This window comes from Nomascus leucogenys, chromosome 2, assembly GCF_006542625.1.
Source record: "Nomascus leucogenys isolate Asia chromosome 2, Asia_NLE_v1, whole genome shotgun sequence".
Lineage (NCBI taxonomy): Eukaryota > Metazoa > Chordata > Mammalia > Primates > Hylobatidae > Nomascus > Nomascus leucogenys.
The window spans coordinates 35,917,206-35,938,703 of record NC_044382.1 but is presented as its reverse complement, the minus strand read 5'-3'; the positions used below and the strand labels follow the sequence as shown (position 1 = coordinate 35,938,703).

The window sequence follows — 21,498 nt, the reverse complement described above, 5'->3', positions numbered from 1 at the left end:
AGCTGGTGTTCAGGAACCAATGTGTGACTGGTCCAAGCCCACTTCTGATTATATGGGCTCAGAGACAATGTACATGGGAGTGCTTTGCCAGTGGTAAAGTTTCTACAAATGGGAGGTAATTGCATGGCAGGTGTAAAGTTATTTGGACCATTGAGGCCAGAAATAATGTAGATTTAAAATATACTGATACTGAAAGCAGAACTGTTTGAACTAATTGCTAATTTTAAGGAATTCAGACATTCATCCAAAGGATTTAGGCCAAATGTTGCCTAAATTGTTTCTCTATTTCATATGAAAGTGATTTCTGCGGCTTAACTGTTCTCTTCTATTTATGTGCGTGACTATAACTGATGTTGTCACATGAGTCCTGTTTCTTTCTTATTAAACATGTGTCCCTCCCATTGATGTTCAGCACCTTTGAAGTTCCAATTGCTGTTGTAAGCTGGGGTTGCTGCATTGAATAATACAAAATCTCTACCCTCATGAGCTGATTTTCTGGGAGGAAAAAGACAACTGCACCCTCCATGTGCCAGTTTCTGTACTGCTGCATTCTTCTTTTTTTTTTTTGAGACAGTCTCACTCTGTCACCCAGGCTGGAGTGCAGTGGCGCGATCTCGGCTCACTGCAACCTCTGCCTCCCAAGTTCGAGCGATTCTCCAGTCTCAGCCTCCTGAGTAGCTGGGACTACAGGCATTCACCACCATGCCCGGCTAATTTTTTTTTTACTTTTAGTAGAGATGGGGTTTCACCATGTTGGGCAGGCTGGTCTCGAACTCCTGACCTCAAGTAATCTGCCTGCCTCAGCCTCCCAAATTGCTGGGATTACAGGCTTGGGCCACCACACCCAACCTGTACTGCTGCATTCTGATTCTCTCTTTCTAGTAATACTGCTGAAAGTGTGGGAGGTCTTTTGTGGAAATTCCAGATTAAATTTATGAGAAATTTACACATTATTCACATATTTACATATTTGTCTGTGAATGGGCATATTAAGTTTTATGTTTGTGCCACATAGGATTATTATTATCTGGGTAAGCTGGTTCAAGTTACAACTCTGGGCCTCAATTTCTTATCTGAAAAAATGGGAACTATCATAGTACCAGTCTCACCCTGTAGGGATTATATGCACGTAAATAATTTTTTTGTTTGTTTTTTGAGACAGAGCCTTGCTCTGTCGCCCAGGCTGGAGTGCAGTGGCACGACCTCAGCTCACTGCAAACTCTGCCTCCTGAGCTTAAGCAATTCTTGTGTCTCAGCTTCCTGAGTAGCTGGGATCAAAGGCGTGCGCCACTATGCCAGCTATAAATGCATGTAAATAATTTACCATAGTGCCTGGCATAAACTGAGAGCTTAACAAATGGTAGCTGATATATTATTGTTGTTATTATTAATACATATATATTTTTTATACACATTTGCCTACTATTCCTCAATGGGATAAAAGAAATAATTGTGGATCACATTTTATTTCATTCATTTAGCATGTATTGAATGTTACCATTTATGCTGGGCCCACTGTGGCAGATTACGTTTTTCAGAAATAGCTACGATAATATCTCCCATTCTTGTCATTCCTCCATCAAGAGGTACAGTCTAATCTCCTTCCCTTTGGATCTGGGTGGGCTTATGAGTTGCTTGTAGCCAATGAAAGTGGTAGAAGTATGTGGCTTCCAAGTGATTCAGGGCAGGGAAGGCCCAAAATTGCAGCTTAGCCCAGGAGGCTTCTCGGCTTTGCCCAGAAAAGAATTCAAGGGCAAGCCCGTGGTAAGAGAAAGCAACTTTCATTGAATCAGTGCTGCTCCTTGTGGAACAGGGCTATCCCACAGGGAGTGTGCTCAGGATGGGCAGTGTATAGGGTTGTTGGCAGCTGTACCTATACCTACCTTTAATTATATGCTAATTAAGAGATGGGTTATTTAGAACTTTCTGGAAAGGGGGCAGGGAGTTTCCAGAACCATATAAGGTAACTTCCAGGCCATTGCCATGGCCTGTTGCAATGGCATTTGTAAACTGTCATGGCAATGGTGGGAGTGTCTCTATGCTAATGAGCAGTGAGGGCAACTAAAAGTGTCTTTTTTCCTTGCCTGCTGGTTTCTGCTGGCTGCTTCACTGAAGCCCGTTTGGAATGAATCCTGGTTTGATCAGTGGGGTTGTGATTGGAAAACAAGTCCTGCAGGCCTCTCACCTCACAAGGCTAGGTCATAAAAGGTGATGCACCTTTCCCCTTGTGAGCTGTATATGTTCACACTGGAGCCTTAAGGCTGCCATACTGTGAGGAAGCCTAAACTGGGCCACAGAGAAAGGCCATATGGAGAAGCCCTGAGTCTACCTGAAAAGTGGGAGATGCCCAGCTAACCATCCACTCCTCCAGCTCCTGTCACCATCCAACCGTAATCACATGAGAGACCTCAAGCCTTTGGCTTCCCTAAATTCCTAACCCACAGAGATTGTGAGAGAAAAATAAAATGATTGCTGTTGTCTTAAACCATTAACTTTTGATATCACTTATTCTGTATTAATAGGTAACCAGAACACCTACCTTTAGGTGCTCAAGATAAAGCATTAAACGGACTTACTTTCATAGGGTTTCCATTCTAGATCTTTCTCATCTTTGGTAAGTGAAGAACAATTATTTTTGGGTTGTAATTATCTATCAGATAGCTGTCTGGATCTGCTATCAAGTCTAAATTTGTAGATACACCTATCAAACAGATCACATTCATTCATTTATACATTTACTTATTTATTTTACAATTTTTTGTAGAGATGGGGGGGTCTCGCTATGTTGCCCAAGATGGTCTTGAACTCTTGACCCCAAGCAATCCTCTCATCTGGCCTCCAAAAGCTATGGATTACAGGTGTGAGCCACCATGCTCCATTTATGAATTTAATACATCAATTGCTTTCTTAATATAGATGGGACACCTCTGACCCCTCCTGAGTGAAAAATCCATGTTCCCAAGCACCCAGGCCTTCTATCCCATCACAAGGCATGATTATTGCTTGTTTGCGTCCATCTCACCTAATACCACCAGCAGCTAAATTCGTTCTGTTATTCATCTTTGTATTCTTACCATCTAGGCTAGTGCCTGCACATAGCAGACCTATTTAAAAAACCAACCAACCCAAACAAACATGAAGCCCCCACGTAGCTGAAGGAGGGCTGCTGGTTCCTAGACATAGAGACAACTTATTCAAGGACAGTCCCTATCCTCCAGGAGTTAACAATTGAGCACTAGACACCCTGTGGGACCCAGCCTGACAAGTGCAACGAGTGAGATGCCAGAATTGAGTCCTGCGGTCGAACAGAGGGACTACAGGGCAACGCACTGGGCGTGGGAGGTGGAGATGGCTCTGGGAAAGGATCCATTCATTTAGTCTACAAACATTTATCGATCACCGTAGCACACACAGCACATAGTAAGTGCTCAATATCTGTTATTAAATGCCAGTCCCTGTGCTAGGTGCCAGGATGCAACAGCGGACAAGAAAATTGCAGGGGCACTTGCCCTCGTGGGGCTTACCGTGTAGCGAAGGATGAGAGGCAGTAGACTGTCATCTTATTATGTAAAATTGTGCTAGATGCAGAGCAGGAAAATAACAGGCGCCTGAAATTCTAGTAATGATGTGAGCTCCTTCGGCTGAGGGAAGCCGTGGGCGGGTTCTGAGCAGGAGTGGCCGTGAGGGGGACGGACCGTAGGGGGCGGGAAGACTGCAGGCAAGAGCTGGTAATTTTAAGATGCAAATAACATTTTTTTTCTGCCTGACTGGAAGAGGAGCGTTTGGTCTCTCGGGATTCTCCCGGAGCAGGGGGCTGTATTTTGAGTGTAAAATCGGTTGCCCGGCAGTGCAGGGCAGGCGGTGGTGAACTGCAGCCCTAGTTCCCAGGTTTTTCATGCTTGGCACATCGAGGCTCTTCGGCCCCCAGGACCAGCAGACTCGCCATGCGCGGCTCGGATTCGGGCTGGAGCAGGCAGGCAAGGTAGCGGGGGCGGGTGCACAGCAACGCTCACCCCTAGGTTTCGGGGTCTGCAACACTGGGAGGGCAAGAGGAGGCGGAGTTTGCGCTGCGGACCTAGGCGTTGGCAAGGGCCACGCCCCCAGCCGCAGACCCTGCCTCCAGGCCCCTTTGATTGGATCAAGACCGCGGAAGGGCCGGGCGTCCCCGGGCGGCCTGAGGGTCGGGCAGGGGAGGGTGCGCTGATTGGCCCGGCGGGGATTAAGTCATCGCTAGCAGGTTCGAGCGGCCCAGACGCCGGTGGGGCGGCCGAGGCTGCTGTGAGAGGGCGCTCGAGTCTGCCGAGAGCTAGCTAGCGAAGGAGGCGGGGAGGCGGTGTCTGCACTCGCTCGCCCGCTCGCTCGCTTCCCGGCGCCGCTGCAGGTCCGCGCTGCGTTTCCTGCTCGCGATCCGCTCCGTTGCCCGCGCCCGGAGCAGCAGCCCCTCGGCCGGGTCCGAGCTCGGTTCGGGAGTCTTGCGCGCCGGCGGACACCGCGCGGGGAGTGAGCCAGCGCCACACCTGTGGAGCCGGCGGCCGTCGGGGGAGCCGGCCGGGGTCCCGCCGCGTGAGTGCTCTGGGCGGCGGGCGGCCCGGGCTGCGGCGGAGGCGCGCCCCCCGGCTGGGCGCCGCGGGCACCATGGGGCTCCCAGCGCTCGAGTTCAGCGACTGCTGCCTCGATAGTCCGCACTTCCGAGAGACGCTCAAGTCGCACGAAGCAGAGCTGGACAAGACCAACAAATTCATCAAGGAGCTCATCAAGGACGGGAAGTCACTCATCAGCGCGCTCAAGAGTGAGTGTCCCGAGCCCCGGGGCGGGAGGGACTGGGAGGTGGCCCTGAGCCCGGCTTGCCCGCGCGTCTGCCGGGTTTCTGCTCCCGGTACACTAGGGGACGGGTGTCGACGCCTCCGAGGCAGGAAGGATACGTAAAGCGGGCGAACCAGCAACCATCAGATGAAGAGAGAGACCCGTCGCTCCGCCTTTTGCGTTCGGGGATGGTCGGGAGGTGACCCAGCGCGGGTGGTGCTCTGGGGCAGCGCGGGTGGGCGTGGGCGTGCGCGGCACGCAGGTGTCCCAGGAGTGGGGCCAGAGTGCCGAGCGCGCCGCAGCCTGCGGGCAGATACCATCGTGTCCACAGCTCCAGCTCGCTTAGGGGCAGAGTTGCTCAGCCTTGAGTGCCCAGCCGTGAGAATGGAGCGTGCCCTGCCGAGGGGGCGCTGCCTCCCCTTGGGAAAAGGCGGGTTGTGACTGCTTCGCTCCCTGTACGCAGCTCCAGCCTAGTCAGGCCGCCGGGTTCCCTGGGTGGAATGCTTGGTTAGCTTGCGATTCCTTGGAGTATTGGCAGCCAGTAATCTCTAAATCTAGAATCAGTACGTGCGCAGGTTCTGATTCTTGTGTTTAGCAGAAGGTGATAGGGGTGGGAGTAGAGAATCAGAGTGTTCCTTTACTCTAAACTGTGGGCGAGGGTTTAAAAATAGAATGTACATATCCCAACTCTCTCCCTCTCCTGCTCCCAAGCTCTCCTTTTTACCTCTCCCGTTATCCTTGAAAACGTAAAGGTCTGAGAAGGAATGTCCATAATCCTCAGAAAGAAGTTCAAACGTATTTCAAAGATTCTTGGACCTTTTGTAAAACCATTTTTGCGTTTTTTCCTTTTGGTACAAGGGGAGAGATGCAATTTTGCATTCTGCTTCACTTTTGCAGAGCCAGAGAGTTTTTCTGGCCAAATAAGCGTGCTCTAGGGATGAGTGCTTTGGATTGTGAGAACGTTTTTGGTGCCTTTTCAGTCTCCCCATTTAAAAATAGCTCAGTCCATCTTTTAGTTTTAAGAATCAGGAACCACATGAAGGCAGATAGTGGAATTGTCTCTGACTCTGTTACTGTATCTGTTTCTGTGATGGGTTTCTTAGTAGGTGATACCTTTCAGCTAAGAAATGTTGCCTTAGCAGAGTAGAGCCGTAGCTGTGGGAATTGTTCCCAGGCCTCTTTAAAGGGCACTTACAAAAGTCAGGTGCCTGAGATGTCATTTTGTCAGCTTGTTGCTTCTAAAAATGAAGAGAGAGACAATGGAATGCCAGGGCAGCCCAAATTGCCAATCTTTTGGGATGAAATGAACACAGGACTGTGATGTGATGAGGCTTCTTAGAGGCAGATTCTTAGACTGCGCCTTACCTGAAACATATGAACAGACCCTTCCTTTGTCAATAATCAAGGCCATTCTTGGTTTAGGGGATGTGGGTCCCTGGTTTGGAGTAAGTTAGGGGCCCACTTACAGGTTGGGCCCAGGAATTTTGATTGAACCTCAGGCTGGCTTTAGTGGGTTCTCTGCTTCACTCAGCAAACTTTTGGTGTGATTGTGGTGTACTGGGTACTGCACTGGGCACTAAGGGTGTAGGAGTGAATATTTTGCTATTCCTGTGCTTACAGAGGTGTACTTCATTCCAGGCACTGCTTCACATATAATTATCTCATGTGCTTAGATTTCATTTTGCAAATGAGAAAACAGAGACTGGGGGAAGCACTACCTCTGAGTCACACAGCTCCAGCAGCAGGACTAGAGCTTTTGAATCCACCTGGTTTGAGCCAGAGATGGAGTCCCTGCCAGTGCAGAACTCTTACTTCTGCCCCATCTCACTTGTGCGGAATGGAACCTCTTGCACCAAGCCCTAGAATTTGGACTTGTATTTTCTATTTTGGCATTGAATCTGAGGAGGGTGCGTTTGGGTGACTGGCAGTTTTCCTACCACTAGTTTTTTGGGGCAAGAATTCTTTGGTAGGAAGAAACATTGCAGTGATAGAGTTGAAGGGTTATTTAAGCTGTCTAATGGAATGGATCAGCCCTATAATCTGGAGGAAAGACTGATGGGGATCTGAGTGTTCTTTCTACGTCCAGCTCTACTAATGTATTCTACTACTACTAACTACTACTTGATCAGGTCAGGTGACCTCTAAAAATAGAGGGTGGAGTCAACCATTGTGTCCTGGATTTCAGACATTCTGATATCATGAGATGCTTGCTACATTATATACTACTATATTAATGTTCGTGTATTATTTTTCTTCAGTCATGTTTATTACATCTATAAACAGAAGTGTTTTCCAAGTACAACTTAAACATAAATACATAATTATATAAACACTGGGTTTAGATAATCTATGTTCTCTTATAGCTCTAAACCTTTGTGGCTTTATTTTATAGCCATATTTTATTTTATTTTACAGTTATTTTATACCTAGTATTTCTAGCTCTTTGGATTTAGCTTGGTTTTGAGTGTTAATCATAGGCAATAAAACTGTCCTCTAGGGATTGCCAAAGTTCAGGTAGATCATTGTTACTATTACTTCCACTTTATGAATGAGATGCTGGCAATGGAGATGCAAATTCTTTGTAGATCTAGATCCCGTAAAGGAGAAACATGCAGCAGGTGCTTGATTAAGTGAAAATATTGCCAGTTGTTTTTTAGACTCCGAGCCCTGGGTAGCAAAGACCAGCTAAGATTTTGTATTATCCTCTGAAGTTTTGGAGTTTTTTCTCCATCACGGGCTTTGAAGGCTAGAGGGACAGATGAGAGTGGCTGAATATGTCTTGGCTTTGTAAAGCAGCCGAGTTTCTTTTGGGGGTAGCACTGAATGATTATCAGTGATTGTCTTTTCACTGAGTAATATAGCATTGAACAGAGAGGCCAAAAACCTGTTCTTGGTGTGATTCAGTAAGGTAAGTAAGTGGTTCATCCTCTTTGCCTTTTAAAGCAAGAGTAAAAAGGTCAGCATTGAGCTACATGCTTTAAAGCCTGTCACCCTTTTGTACTTGTTAGAATTAAGCATAGGTGTTTCGCAATACATAAGCGCTTCTTGAATGGCATAAACTCTCAAAGGATGTTCGATGCCAACCTGCTTTGTTTAGGGGTAATTATGTTACTCAGAAAATCCTAATGGAACAAATGGATGTGGAGTTGGGTAGCAAAATATTTTCCCCAGATCCTTTGCTTTGCTTCAGTACCTTGTGAATAAAGAAAATCAAAGGCATTTCCTAATTATTAGTAAATGGTAGTAATTGACATTTTGAATATTACTCATACAAACATAAATGACAGCAAATTAAATTCAAACAAAGTTTTGTAGTTTTTATATAACACTGGCTGAAAAAAATCCTTTCATTTTACTCCATTCTGTGTTCTTAGTTGGACTGAATAAATTTGCATCCAATCTGTAGTTCTCAACTCATTGACTTTGGCTTAAACCCTCCTCCCTTGCACTTAAAATCATTAATGGACTTTTTTTTTTTAAGAGCAGTTTTAGATTCACAGAAAAATTGAGTGGAAAGTGTAGAAAGTTCTCACATAGTACCTCATACCTGTCCCTTCCAGTTGCCCCTATTTCTAACATCCTGCATTAGCATAGTACAGTTGTTATAGTTGATGAACCAATATCAATATAACATTATTAACTAAAGACCATAATTTACATTAGGACTCACTCTTCGTGTTGTACATTCTGTGGATTTTGACAAATGTATAATGACATATAACCAACATCATAGTATCATACAGAATACTTTCACTACCCTAAAAATCCTACGTGCTCCACCTGTTCATCCCTCCCTCCCCACTAACCCCTGGCAACCACTAATCTTTTTACTGTCTCTCCAGTTTTACCTTTTCCAGGATGTCATGTAGTTGGAACTAAACAGTATGTGGCCTTTGCAGATTGGCTTTTTTTCACTTAGCCATGTGTACTCAAGGTTCTTTCATGTCTTCTTATGGCTGGGTAGCTCATTTCTTTTTATTGCTGAATAATATTCTGTTGTCTAGATGTGCCATAGTTTATCCTTTCATCTATTGAAGGACATTTTGGTCATTTCCAAGTTTTATCAATTATGAATAAAGCTGATATAAACATTTGCATGCAGTTTATATGTGGAAATAAGTTTTTAACTCATTTGGGTAAATACCAAGGAGTATAATTGTTAGATTATATAGTTATATATATATATATATATAAAATAAAATAGTACGTTTAGTTTTTTTAGGAACTGTCAAACTGGCTTCCATTCTCACCAGCAATGAATGAGAGTTCATTTTGCATTTTTGCATTCTCACCAGCAATGAATGAGAGTTCCTGTTGCTCTATATTCTGCTCAGCACTTGGTTTTGTCTGTGTTTTGGATTTTGACCATTCTACTAGGTGTGTAGTGGTATCTCATTTAAAAAAATTTAGCTATTTCCTTATGACATACAATGTTTGGCATCTTTTCATATTGCTTACTTGCCATCTGCATATCTTCTTTGGTGAGGGGTCTTCAGATCTTTTGCCCATTTTTATTTGGGTTATTTCTCTTTGTTGAGGTTTGTTTGTTGTAAAATATACATAACACAACATTTACCACTTTAGTCATTTTTAAGTATATAATTCAGTGGTTTTCAGCATGTTCACCATGTTGTATAATTACTATCTCTTTAGAGAACATTTTCATAATCTCAAACTGGAACTCTGTTCCCATTAAACAATAACTCCCCACTTTCCCCTCCCCCAACCCTGGTAAGCTCTATTCTCCTGTCTCTATGAATTTGCCTATTCTATGTACTTCTTATAAGTGGAATTATACAATATTTGTCATAAATATCTGGCTTATTTCACTTAGCAAAACATTTTCAAGGTTCATCCATGTTAAAAGCATGTGTTAGGATTTCATTTCTTTTCATGGCTAAATATCTTATTGTTGAGTTTTAATTATCAACAGCTATCATTAAGAAAGATTATTCTTTCTCTTTTAAAGTCATAAAAACATATTTTTTTCTTTCCATTTCGTTTCCCTTCAGCATGATCACTAACACTTGGAACTGACATACCAATTTATCATGGTTGTCTCTCAAAAGAACATTATATTTATATTTATTCCTTTCAAAGCAGTTACTTGCTTCAGGTCAGCATGTTTTTGGGGAAATTTTTCATAAAAGCTTAATTGAATTATAATTTACATTCCATAAAATTCACCTTTTAAAATTTTATTTTTTATTGTTTTTATTATTTGTAGAGCTGGGGGTCTCACTTTGTTATTGCCCAGGCTGGTCTTGAACTCCTGGCCTCAGGCAATCCTCCCGTCTTGGCCTCCCAAAGTGCTGGGATTACAGGCATGAACCATGGCTCCTAGCCACTCACTTTTCTTAAGTGTGTAATTCAGTGGTTTGTAGTTACAGAGTTATGCAACCATCATCCTAGTCCTGTTTTAGAACATTTTTAGCACCCCAAAAAGCTTTCTCATGCTCATTTGCAGGCACTGCATTTTTGCCTGAAGCCTCATACAACCACTGATCTACTATTTTCTGTCTCTATAGATTTATCTTCTCTGAAAAATTAAGCTAAATGGAATCATATAATATGTAGTCTTATGCATCTGGCTTCTTTAACTAAGCATGCTGTGTTTGAGGCTCATCGTGTTGTAGCATGATGTAGTTTGTTCCTTTTTATTGCTAGAAAATATTCCATTTTGTAAACCATAAGTTGTTTATCCATTCACCAGCTGATGATTTGGGTCATTTCTAGTTTTTTGCTCTTATGTATAATGCTGCTATGAATGTTTGCATATGTGTCTTCATGTGTATATATGTTTTCACTTCTAATTTCATTTTTTACCTAGGAGTAGAATTTTGCTGGGTTGTATGGTAAATTTATGTTTAAGTTTAATTTAAACTTGCGTTTATTTAAAAAACCTACCATGCTGTTTTCCATAACAGAAGCACCGTTTCACATCCCCACCAACAATGTATGAGGATTCTGATTTCTCCACATCCTCACCAATACTTGTTGTTGTCTTTCTTTTTGATTGTAGCCACTCTAGTGGGTGTGAAGTGGTATCTCATTGTGGTTTTAATTTGCATTATCCTGGTGACCAGTGAGGATGAGCACCTTTTCATGTGTTTGTTGGCCATTGGTGCATCATCTTTGCTGAAATGTCTATTCAGATCTTTTTTTTCCTTTACTTTGTCCCATAAAACTTTTGATGATTAAGTGAACAGCACTTAGTATATTTTCTCCATTTGCCGTCTTTTGGGGACTATTTGTTTCTATGTGCTTCCACCTTAGATGTATTTAACTGATCGGTTTCAGGATCTCAGGAATTAGGAAAGTGGTTCTTATGAGGTTGTGGTTCAGATTTCTGCTCTTGTTAGGCCAGTGGGCATTGCTCTGGGCAGATACCACAGGCTGGACTTCCTAATTCTGGCCTGCATAAGCTAATGATCCAAGCCCTCTCAATGGACAAAATCAGAACCGGCCAAGGAAGAACTGTTATCACCATTGAGCTACTGGGGAAAGCAAGTTGTCAAGGGGATTTTGTTATCCTGTCAAGGCCATTGCGTTTCTAAAAATTAGCCAGTGGAGGAATACTAACCTAGCAGTCAAAGTAGTTTTTCTAGATTTAAGTTTCTGAGTGAACCTCGTTTTAACTTTTAAAATTATAACCTATTCTGTTTCAAATTATGTATTTTTTGCCATCAGAAGAAGAGTTTTGTTCAGCAAATATGGAGACCCTGCTCTGCCTTTACCGTGTCCTCCAAAGCCCTAGACTAGAGTAATGGGTTTTTGGATGGGGGTAACCAATGTAGGAGTCATTGGGGGGTGATTGAGTGGGATGTTTGGGGGCCAGTGGCGCGGCCAGTTGAGACTGTAGCAGAGTGAAGGCGAATGCACGAAGAGATAGGCCAGGGCCAGGTCATAGGGATCTTGAATTCTAGAAAGGACTTAAGAGTTTTATTCTAAGTGTGATGGGCAGCCGTGGAAGGCTGTGCCACGATCGTACTCGTACTTTAAAAAGATTATGTAGGCAGCTGTGTAGAGACCAAGTGTAGTGGAGCAAGAGTGGAGGCAAGATGACCAGTAAGGAAGCTGTTGTAATAGGTGAGGTGAGAGGTGATGGCACCGTGGGCTAGGATGGCAGCATCACAGATGGTGGTCAGAGGCTGGGTATTTTTGGAAGTAGAGCCCACAGGATTTGCTGCACAGCATATGGGCTATGAGAGAAAAGAAAGAAGTCTAGAATGATTCAGATATTTTTGGCCTGAGCAGTTATGTGAATGATGGTACTATTTGCTAAAATAGTTTGCTTGGGAAGGATTAGGTTTAGGGGTAAAATTAACAATATGAATGAATGACCTAATCTTATAGTGCAAAGACAAAATAATATGACATGGATAGTTCCTGAATACATTCTCATGCAAGCATCAAAGAGTATAGACGTATACAGCGTAAGAGCACCCCCTTTTCTTAGTTAACAATCATTGTCAGCAGTTTGGTATGCATTTTTTCTTGTCCTTTTTCTGTGTGTTTTTTTCATAAATGGGATTATACTATAAGGATTATTTTGTGTTTTGCTTTTCCAGTTGATCATTTGTCTTGAAGACCTTCCATGTCAGTACATGCATGTAGTGCATTCTTTTTAATGACTACAGAGAGCTTTATGTGGATATGCCATAGTTGGTATTTACTCAGTTTCCTGTTGAAGGATATTTGGATTGTCTCCGTTGTTCACTGTTAGAAGGCGTGCTGCAGTGATTATTTGTACACCTGCTTTTGTGTGTGGATTCCAGCATTTCCCTGAGATGGATTCCTTCAAGTGGAATGGTTGCTGACTCCAGTTTTTACAAGCCCTTTGACATCTGTTGTTTAGGTCCTTTGCGTCCTTGTAGCTGGTTGATAATTTGGTGCTCCTTTGAATATGTTAGATTGTTTCTGAAGCTTAACCTTTTGGTTAAATCAGAAGCATCCTTAACAGACCCTTCTGTTAGACACTGACACTGATTCTAAAACAACCAAGGGATAGAAAAAAAAAAAAAACTTAGTGTGTGTGTATGTGTGCCAGGGAAAGAGAGATGACAATTAATTGGATGTGTCCCTATTAGCCCTGGAACTGCCCGATATGCTTTCTGAGTGGCATGTTCTTATAGGTCAGATGGGAGATGGGATGGGGCTTTGCCCATATCTAACAGTCTATTCTAACCTCCAGGCTCAGGGACTAAGAAGGAAGTCATGTTTATTTAGGGTGAGAACAACAGCATTAGCAGCCAGAGGAATTTTTACAAATTATGGTGACTGGGGTTTACACATTTTTGTAGCAACTCAGAATGGAGAGAGAGGAAATGGTAAGGAAAACAGCTTGGCGGTGTGGGCCACGAGCTGTCATGGCATGTTTGTGTCTGGCTCATTTCACCTTGGTTGGAAGGCACAGAACGCTGCCCTGGGTAAGCTGGAGACTGGGCAGTTTCCTGCTATATTTAGAAAGAGGAGATTCCTGGGGTTAGGGTGGTGTGTGTGTGTGTTTTCTTTGCCAGATAGACAAAGGTTTGAGGGGTTTGTGAATTCCAGACCAAACTGTTAACTAGCTGGTTTCTCTGGGCCAAGCCAGTAGCTACTCTTTGACTCTTGCTGCTGCCACACAGCAAAAGCTCAAAAAACTCCTATTTTATATGGTTTGAAAAGATACCGCTGGTAAGTTTCAAAACTCATCTGATCTTGCTATCACATCTGCTTTTAAGTTTACTGCAGGCTAATTTGAACACTTTGAAAATATGAACTGCCTCCTCCTCTGAGACTTCAGATAGATCTCCAAGCTGACTGAGTTGAACTTTGGCTGTTTCTGTGCCAAGGAGACTGTCAAACGGATAGGACCAAAGCCTTAGCAAATTCCTGACTGCGTATCTCGTTATCACACTTGTGGGTCAGGGGTAGACAATGAATATTAGTCGAACAAATAAAATAAGGCATTTTTACTTTAACTCATAGCTATGTTTCTTTTTGAAAGGGTTGTCTAAATAGATAATACCTATAAGTGGTTCATAATTCAAAAGAGACAAAAGAGAATGCGAGTATCCCTCCAACGCTTCCTGTCTCCTGATCCCCACTTCTTTCTCTGGAGGCATCATTTTATCAGTTTCTTTGGTATTTTTCAGATGTAATTTATGCATGTGCCGACAAATACACATACACGTTATGCCATATGTGCTGTTTTACCCTTTGCTTTTAATATATTAGATATTATTCCACATTGGTACATAGAGAGCTCACTCATTGTTAGATTGCATTGTATTCTATTGTATGAATTAAATATAGTTTATGTAACCATTCCCCTAATAATAAACATTTAGATTATTTCCAACCTTTCACCATTGAAAGTAATGGTGTTGTGAACATCCTGGCACCTCTGGCATGAGGCACGAGTGACAAATTCCTAGAAATGAAACTGCTGGACCAAAGGGTATGTACATTTTTCACTTTAATAAGTATTTCATAGTAGTGTTTCTGAAAAGTTCTAAATGAACTGAATTTGATAAACCATGATTTTAGAGTAGGAAGGAAACTCACCATTTTAGACAGTTTATTACAGAATGGTCTCTGTAAATAAAACGATACTTAGAATTTTCTCCATTTTCCCCTTTCCAGTTTGTATGTATTGTTAATTCTGGGATTAAAAGCCACAGCAAAAATCATTCCCTAAACTGAGACAGCTGTACCTAGAGATCAGTTGAATGTAGGATCCCGGAGACCTTGTTTGTGTTCCTAGTGATGGTGCCGTTGAGTTTTTATCTTTGTGCGGTGCGTGCAACATTCAGGAGATTCGGCAGGTTTGTTGAAGGAGGGCAGTCTTCTGCCTTCTGTGACCGGAGACCATGACTCTGGTCTAGGGGACACCTTGCCTATCATAGAAGCTTCCCTGTGGGCACTGGAATTCCTGGGAACTGGTGAGGGAGTGGGGAGTTTTGCGTGACATCTCTCTCTGGCAGCTTCTCCTGCAGAGCTTAGCACTTTTCCCTGATGGAGGATAGGATCATGCCACATGTCCTCTGCCATCTCTGTTCCAGCTCCTGTTGATGTAGAAGGCTACTTTGGCCAGGTTCCTGGCATGAAGCAGGCACAGTCCTTGTCTCCTAGATGCTCAGTGTTTTGAGAGGAGGCAGGGAAACAGGCAGCCCACAGCACAAGGGGGAGATTGCTAGCAGTTTAAAAGGGTCTCTGGGGGAGGGAGCAGAGGCCTGTGGGAAAGGCAACTGAAGGCTTATCAAGCCCAAGAGGGCAGTGTGGTCACTAATGATCAGTCATGTAAAGGGTACCCCTGTTATTTTTGCCCCACCTCACCACCATTTATTTACTTTGAAAAAAGTCTACTCATTACAAAATACATTTATTTCAAAAGAAGCTTTTGAACCTGCATTCAGAAATTGCAAGTTTAATATAGTTAACATTTTTTTCTAAATATCTTCAAATAATTATTAAATCATAATCATTACATTGAAAAGTATTTGTCATTGTATTGCCTAAAATAATCCCCTATTTCACCAGTGGTATGAGAGTCATTCTCTTCTTAACACTGTCCCAAGGCAGAAGTATGTGAGAGAATGGACACCATCTGCCCATCACGCCCGGGGGAAAAGGGAGGGGAGCAACGCACTCCTTAGACTTGGGTGCAGGTGTGTGGGGCAGGAGGCTGTGTGCCAGGGAATACAGTCTGCTGAAAATCTGTTTTCCTCAGTGGCATCACAATTTGAATATTCAAATAAACACTGATAAGTTATAGAGTGGAATGCAAAATTCATGGCTTTTTTTTTTTTTTTTTTTTTTGAGATGGAGTCTCGCTCTGTTGCCCAGGCTGGAGTGCAGTGGTGTTATCTTGGCTCACTGCAACCTCCGCCTCCTGGGTTCAAGCGATTCTCCTGCCTCAGCCTCCTGAGTAGCTGGGGCTACAGGCGCATGCCACCATGCCCAGCTAATTTTTTGTATTTTTTTTTAGTAGAGACGGGGTTTCACCTTGGTAGTCTGGATGGTCTTGATTTCCTGACCTCGTGATCTGCCCGCCTTGGCCTCCCAGAGTGCTGGGATTACAGGCATGAGCCACTGTGCCCGGCCGATTCATGGCATTTTTGAGAGTAGATGATCAGGTGTGGATGAAGAGAACACACAGTCAGCAGCATAGTGCCTGAGGAAGGGATGACAGAGGAGTTAGGGGCATCTCCAGAGTTTCCCTCTTAGGCCTTGGGAGGGTGGCTGAACTGCATACAGGAGAGGAATCGTGGTGTGTGATGGGGGATACAGAGTTAAGTAAGGTTTGTCCTTGCTGAGTTCCTGCAGGGCATGCAGGTGGAGACACCACAAGGCTGTGGGAAGCACAAGTCTGGAACTCTGGAGGAAGATGAGGGCTACAGGTATAGGTTTGGCTCTCTCCAGGTGGTATTTGAGGCCCTGGGAGTGACTGAATCTATAAGAGTGAGACCCACGCAGGGGTCCTCAGCCTCTGCTGTCCGTTGAAATCACCTGAGGAGCTCAGGACTCACCTTCAGAGACTCTGATATAATTTGGCTGGGTTGCAGTCTGGGCATGGGATATTTTAAAAGCTCCCCAGGTGATTCTAATGCGCAGCAAGGGTGAAGAATGCCTGGCATGGAGTGAGAGAAGAGAGTGGAAGCCGAAACCATGGGTAGCGTCCACATTTAGCAGGTGGGTAGCAGAGAGTTGGAGAGGCTTTGATGACTTGGTGTTTCATCCTGGCCAGTTTAGGTGAGGACTGTTTAGAGGCCTTTGGATTTGACCTTTGGAGATGAAACTGGAGAAAGCAGCGTAAGTGCAGGGGAGGATAATAAATATCTATTATACCTTACAATGTTATTGTGAGGAACAGCTGAGATAATTGTAGATATTGTGCTTAGCAGTGTAAGCAGGCCTGTGGTAAGTGACCTGTTATTGGAATCTGCCTTTAGAGTGTCCTTGTAAGATAGTGGTTCTTAAAAGTGAAGGTGTATAAGAATTCCCCTAACTGCAGATTCTCTGGCTTTACCCAAGGAAATGCTGATGCATGAGCTCTAGGCAGGTCTGGAAACCCGAATTTCCTGTAACCCAGCCCCTACTCCCTTCCATCTCGCCCCAAGTGATTTGCATGGTGGGAGTCCTTGGACCACACATTAAGTCTAAATAGGTCAGAAGAGATTCTGCATAAATCTAGTCCCCAAATCCTGTTCTCCCTTAATGTGCACAGCTGTGCTCTCCAGCCTCATGTGGGCACATCTCAGATATCTGGAGGGTGTTTGCATTACTGCAGGCCTAGGAATGATGCAGGAGGGTTTCAGAAGTGTAAAAGTTCTAGCAGCTTGAGAACATGTCAGCCAGTGTGGCTCCACGCCTGGGATCCAGTTGTTCCGTGAGCTTGGCCTGTGAGCGGGAACTCTTCTGCAGCATTGCCAACGGATGTGGGGGAGCTCCTGAAAGGAAACTTTTGCTCCTGGGCAATCACAGGGAAACTGTATTCCCACAGTGAGTCTTGGGTGCTCTTGTCAGGGTTAAAGTCATTTGGGGTCAGAGCCTGTAATTATGTTTCACATTTTTTTTTTTCCTTTAAAAACATTCAGGAAGCATAATGAGCTGGTTGAGCTGTTGCACAGCAAGGGGAACTCAGGATCTGGGGAGAGGAGGAGAAGAGACTGGCTGATGGCTCTGGAGCTGAGATGCCTTAAACCCAGAGAGAGCTGATCTCCCCCTTCTACCTGGAGGTGCCCCTGGGCAACTCATTTCTGGCAAATACTGCTCTCTCTGTTCTGATCTCAGCTGGTTCTCACCCTGTTAAAGCAGGGCTGGATGACTGGGCAGACCACAGCTGCTGCTGGTGTGATCCCAGGGTGTCACCACCAGGAAATTAGTGCTGCTTTCACTCTGCTGTTTGCTTCTTAAGAAAATCTGTGGGTTGCTCTTCCAAAAATAAGATTTTCTTGCATTTGTATCTGACTAGTGCACTGAAATGTTTGACACAGACTTTACCGTGGGCGACTTACCCAGCAGATCATCAGCCACACAACCCCTGCTGTGGACAATATGTCATTGTAGAGACCAGGGCAGGCACTGGAGACGAGTGCCTCAGCATCTGTAGGCTTCGGCTTCCAGATGCTCCTGCTGCATCTGTGTCTGCTGGCCAGGCCTTGCCGCAATCTCCTGGCCTTCTGACCGAAGCTGCCCTGAGTTCAGTGTGCAAGGTCAGCAGACTACCATGTTGCCAGCTCTGTTTAGAGCAGCAAAATGGGTTTCTCTCTGGAAAGAAAGCCTGTTTCCTCTTATGTAGCCAGCATGCTTGTAATCGGTTCCCCAGCAGGGAAGCTCTGCTCCATTGCATAGGAAATTGGAGTGGAACTGATAGCTTTTGGCCTCCGTGTCTTTTGGGATATAACTTTGGCTTGCTTCTCATCTCCCCCACCTCTCCTGGCCAGCGCAACTTCATACCATACTGCAAGGAAAAGACACAGCCCAATGGGGCTTGCTTGGGATTTTGTGCTTGAAACCGTATGTAATTTGTACATGAAGATGATCACCAGTTGAAGATAACTTAAATTTTGCTTGTTTTCCTAAGGAGTCTAATCCTTACTGCCCCTAAACTGAGTCTCTTTAAGAAAGACAATTTAAGTGTTTTTTGATGGTTAAGCAAGAAACTTGTAAAATGTCAAACTGGAAAAGGATGACTCATATCTCTTAATGTGCTGTCTCAATCAGCCATATTACTGAGCTCCCCAAATGGGCAGCATGGGGGTAGGCGATGGTAGGCAGAGACCATGGATGATGTTTTTTAAAAACAGCTTTTTTGAGATACAGTTCACACCACACAATTTACCCATTTGCAGCATACAATTCAATGGCTTTTAGTATATGCACAGGATTTTGCATTCATCTTCACGATTAATATTAGCATATTTTCATCATTCCCCCAAAGCAATCCTGTACTCCTTAGCTAATATCTGCTATTCTTTCCATCTCTACCTCCCATCCCTAGGCAACTACTTCCTTAGGATTTTTTTTTTTTTTTGAGATGGAGTCTCGCTCTGTCGCCCAGGCTGGAGTGCAGTGGCGCAATCTTGGCTCACTGCAAGCTCCGCCTCCCTGCTGGGTTTATGCCATTCTCCTGCCTCAGCCTCCCGAGTAGCTGGGACTCCAGGCACCCACCACCACACCCGGCTAATTTTTTGTATTTTTAGTAGAGACGGGGTTTCACCGTGTTAGCCAGGATGGTCTCGATCTCCTGACCTCGTGATCCGCCCGCCTTGGCCTCCCAAAGTGCTGGGATTCCTTAGGATTTTTAACTCCTGTCTCCAAGTGTGGTACTCTCCTATCTGCTTCGTCTCTTGATCTTGTGAAGCCACATGCCCTTTTCCTTCATTGCATCCAAACAATTTGCAGCTCCTCAGAATGCTGCAGTTCCAACACCAGGATGTTCCGACCTGGCACTGTTCTTGCTCTTCACACATTCTTGTCCTCTGACAGATTTACTAGTGCAACCTGACTAATGCACACTCACTGCCGAGGGGGCCTGTAGGCCTCTGGTTTCACACTTCTTTTGTCTTGTCTGTCCCTTGGTGTTCATCTTGCTTTAGAGAGGGTAATGGGAACGAGAGCGTGTTATTTCTGCTTGAGAATGGGTACCCCAAATCCAGTAGGTAGATGCATTCCTTCATTTCTACAGAGGAAAAAAATGTCCAGTACTATCCTGATTTGGCTGGTTGCATTTGAGGGTTTCAGCTTTAACCATTTTAGGGACTATTGACAAAAGTAAATTTTTTATGTGCTGAAATGGTGATGTTTGGGGGTGTCAGTGGTCTTAACAGGAAAGCCCTTCTTCTTCACTAGCAACCTTGCATTGTTCTAGGAAATTCTAGTCCAAATGTAGAGAACATGTTTTCTACCATCTGTATGTTTTCTCTTTCTCTCATTTGCTTTCCTCCCTTCTTTTTCTTTCCCTTCATCTTTCCCCACACACCCCCCTCGTTTGTTCACTGTGTCTGGCCTTCTCCGATCTCTCTCTTGCCTTGCCAAAGGACCAGAGAGGTGACTGATCCCTAGTATCTTTTTTTTTTTTTTTAAATAGAGTCTTGTCACCCAGGGTGGTAGTACAATCATAGCTCACTGTACCCTCAGACTTCTGGGCACAAGCAATCCTCCCACCTCAGCCTCCCAAGTAGCTGGAACTACAAGCTTGTGCCACTATGCCTGGCTAACTAAAAAACATTTTTTTTTTTTTTTTTTTTTGGTAGAGATGGGGATCTCAGTATGTTGCCCAGTCTGGTCTAGAACTCCTGGCCTCAAGTGGTCCTCCTGCCTTGGCCTCCCAAAGTGCTGGGATTACAGGTGTAAGCCATGGTGTCTGGCCCTAATACATTTTTTAAAAAGTTAATTTCTTTAAGACTTGGGGTCTTCCTTTATCACCCAGGCTGGAATGCAGTGGTGTGATCGTAGCTCACTGCAGCCTCGGACTCCTGGGCTCAAGTGTTGTTCCCACTTCATTTTCCTGAGTAGCTGGGACTACAGGAGCATGCTACCATGCTCAGCTAAGTTTAAAAAAGTGTTTTTAGAGATAGGATCTTGCTGTGTTGCTCAGGCTGTTCTCAAATTCCTGGCCTCAAATGATCTTCCCACCTTAGCCTCCTGAGTAGCTGGGATTCATCCCTGATATCTCAGTTATGGAGAAAACAAAGCCTTTGGTAAATGGAAATGACCTGAAACAGATTTCTGGAGTTCTAGAATCTTTTTTTCTTTTTTTTGAGATGGAGTCTTGCTCTGTCGCCCAGGCTAGAGTGCAGTGGTGTGATCTTGGCTCACTGCAACCTCTGCCTCCCGGGTTGAAGCAATTCTACTGCCTCAGCCTCCCGAGTAGCTGAGATTATAGGCACATGCCACCACACCTGGCTAATTTTTGTATTTTTAGTAGAGAGGGGTTTCACCATGTTGGCCAGGCTGGTCTCGAACTCCTGACCTCGTGATCCGCCCACCTTGGCCTCCCAAAGTGCTGAGGTTACAGGCATGAGCCACCGTGTCTGGCTTGGAGTTCTGTAATTATAGCTAAAATGACTCTCAGATTTGAGGTGACTAAGACGTTCTGGTTCTAGAGAACTCTTAGTCGGACTGTGAGTGGTCTCATCTAGGTAAACAGCACTGCCTAGGGCTCCCTTTCCTGTTATACTTCCTGTGTTACATTTCAGAGTGAGAGTTTGTGCTCAGAACCAGGGTGGGCACAGAACATCTGGCTCATTGGTTAGCTGTTCTGATGGGTAACATTTAGTGGCTTATTTTCTACCTCTCTAATGGGACCTGATGACAGTGTCAAGTGTCCCATTTTTATCGTTGGGGTGGGAGAGTGCCATTCAAATGGTCTTTAACAAAGTAGGTCAATGATTTATATTTCAAGAAGAGAAATTTGGGGACATGGAATGAGAGCATGTTATTTGGGTTAGTTGAACAGCTCCAGAAATAATTATGTATTTTTAATGCCAATTAGGGACCTAGAAACCTATTTGGGGAGGTCAGGAAACTGGGTATGAGATCTGAGTCTTTGCAGGTGCTCTATCTAGAATCTCCAGGGAGAATGTATTTTGGACATATACAGTGAGACGTGGATAAGATAGATGGCTTACATCTCCCTCCCTTGGACAGCCAAGCCCACAGCTGACAAAGCCACTGACAAAGCCACCAACACCAAAGGAGCAGGCT

At 44.3% G+C, this 21,498-nt stretch overlaps 1 protein-coding gene across 6 annotated transcripts in view; it reads left to right on the top strand.

Moving 5' to 3' along the window:
• Positions 1 to 2,913: 2,913 nt before the first annotated feature.
• Positions 2,914 to 21,498, top strand: part of ARHGAP26 (Rho GTPase activating protein 26) — a 471,824-nt gene continuing 453,239 nt past the window's right edge. For 2 of the 6 annotated variants that reach the window (XR_004033269.1, XM_030827197.1), the window contains exon 1: positions 4,251 to 4,789. Coding sequence is in view for 4 of the 6 variants with exons in the window: in XM_030827197.1 (XP_030683057.1) it covers positions 4,636 to 4,789 (154 nt within the window). In the remaining 2 variants the exon portion in view is untranslated. Of the gene's footprint in view, positions 4,790 to 5,111; positions 5,259 to 21,498 lie in introns of those variants that run through there. The other 4 variants (XM_030827210.1, XM_030827226.1, XM_030827203.1 and 1 more) reach the window with 4 other exon arrangements.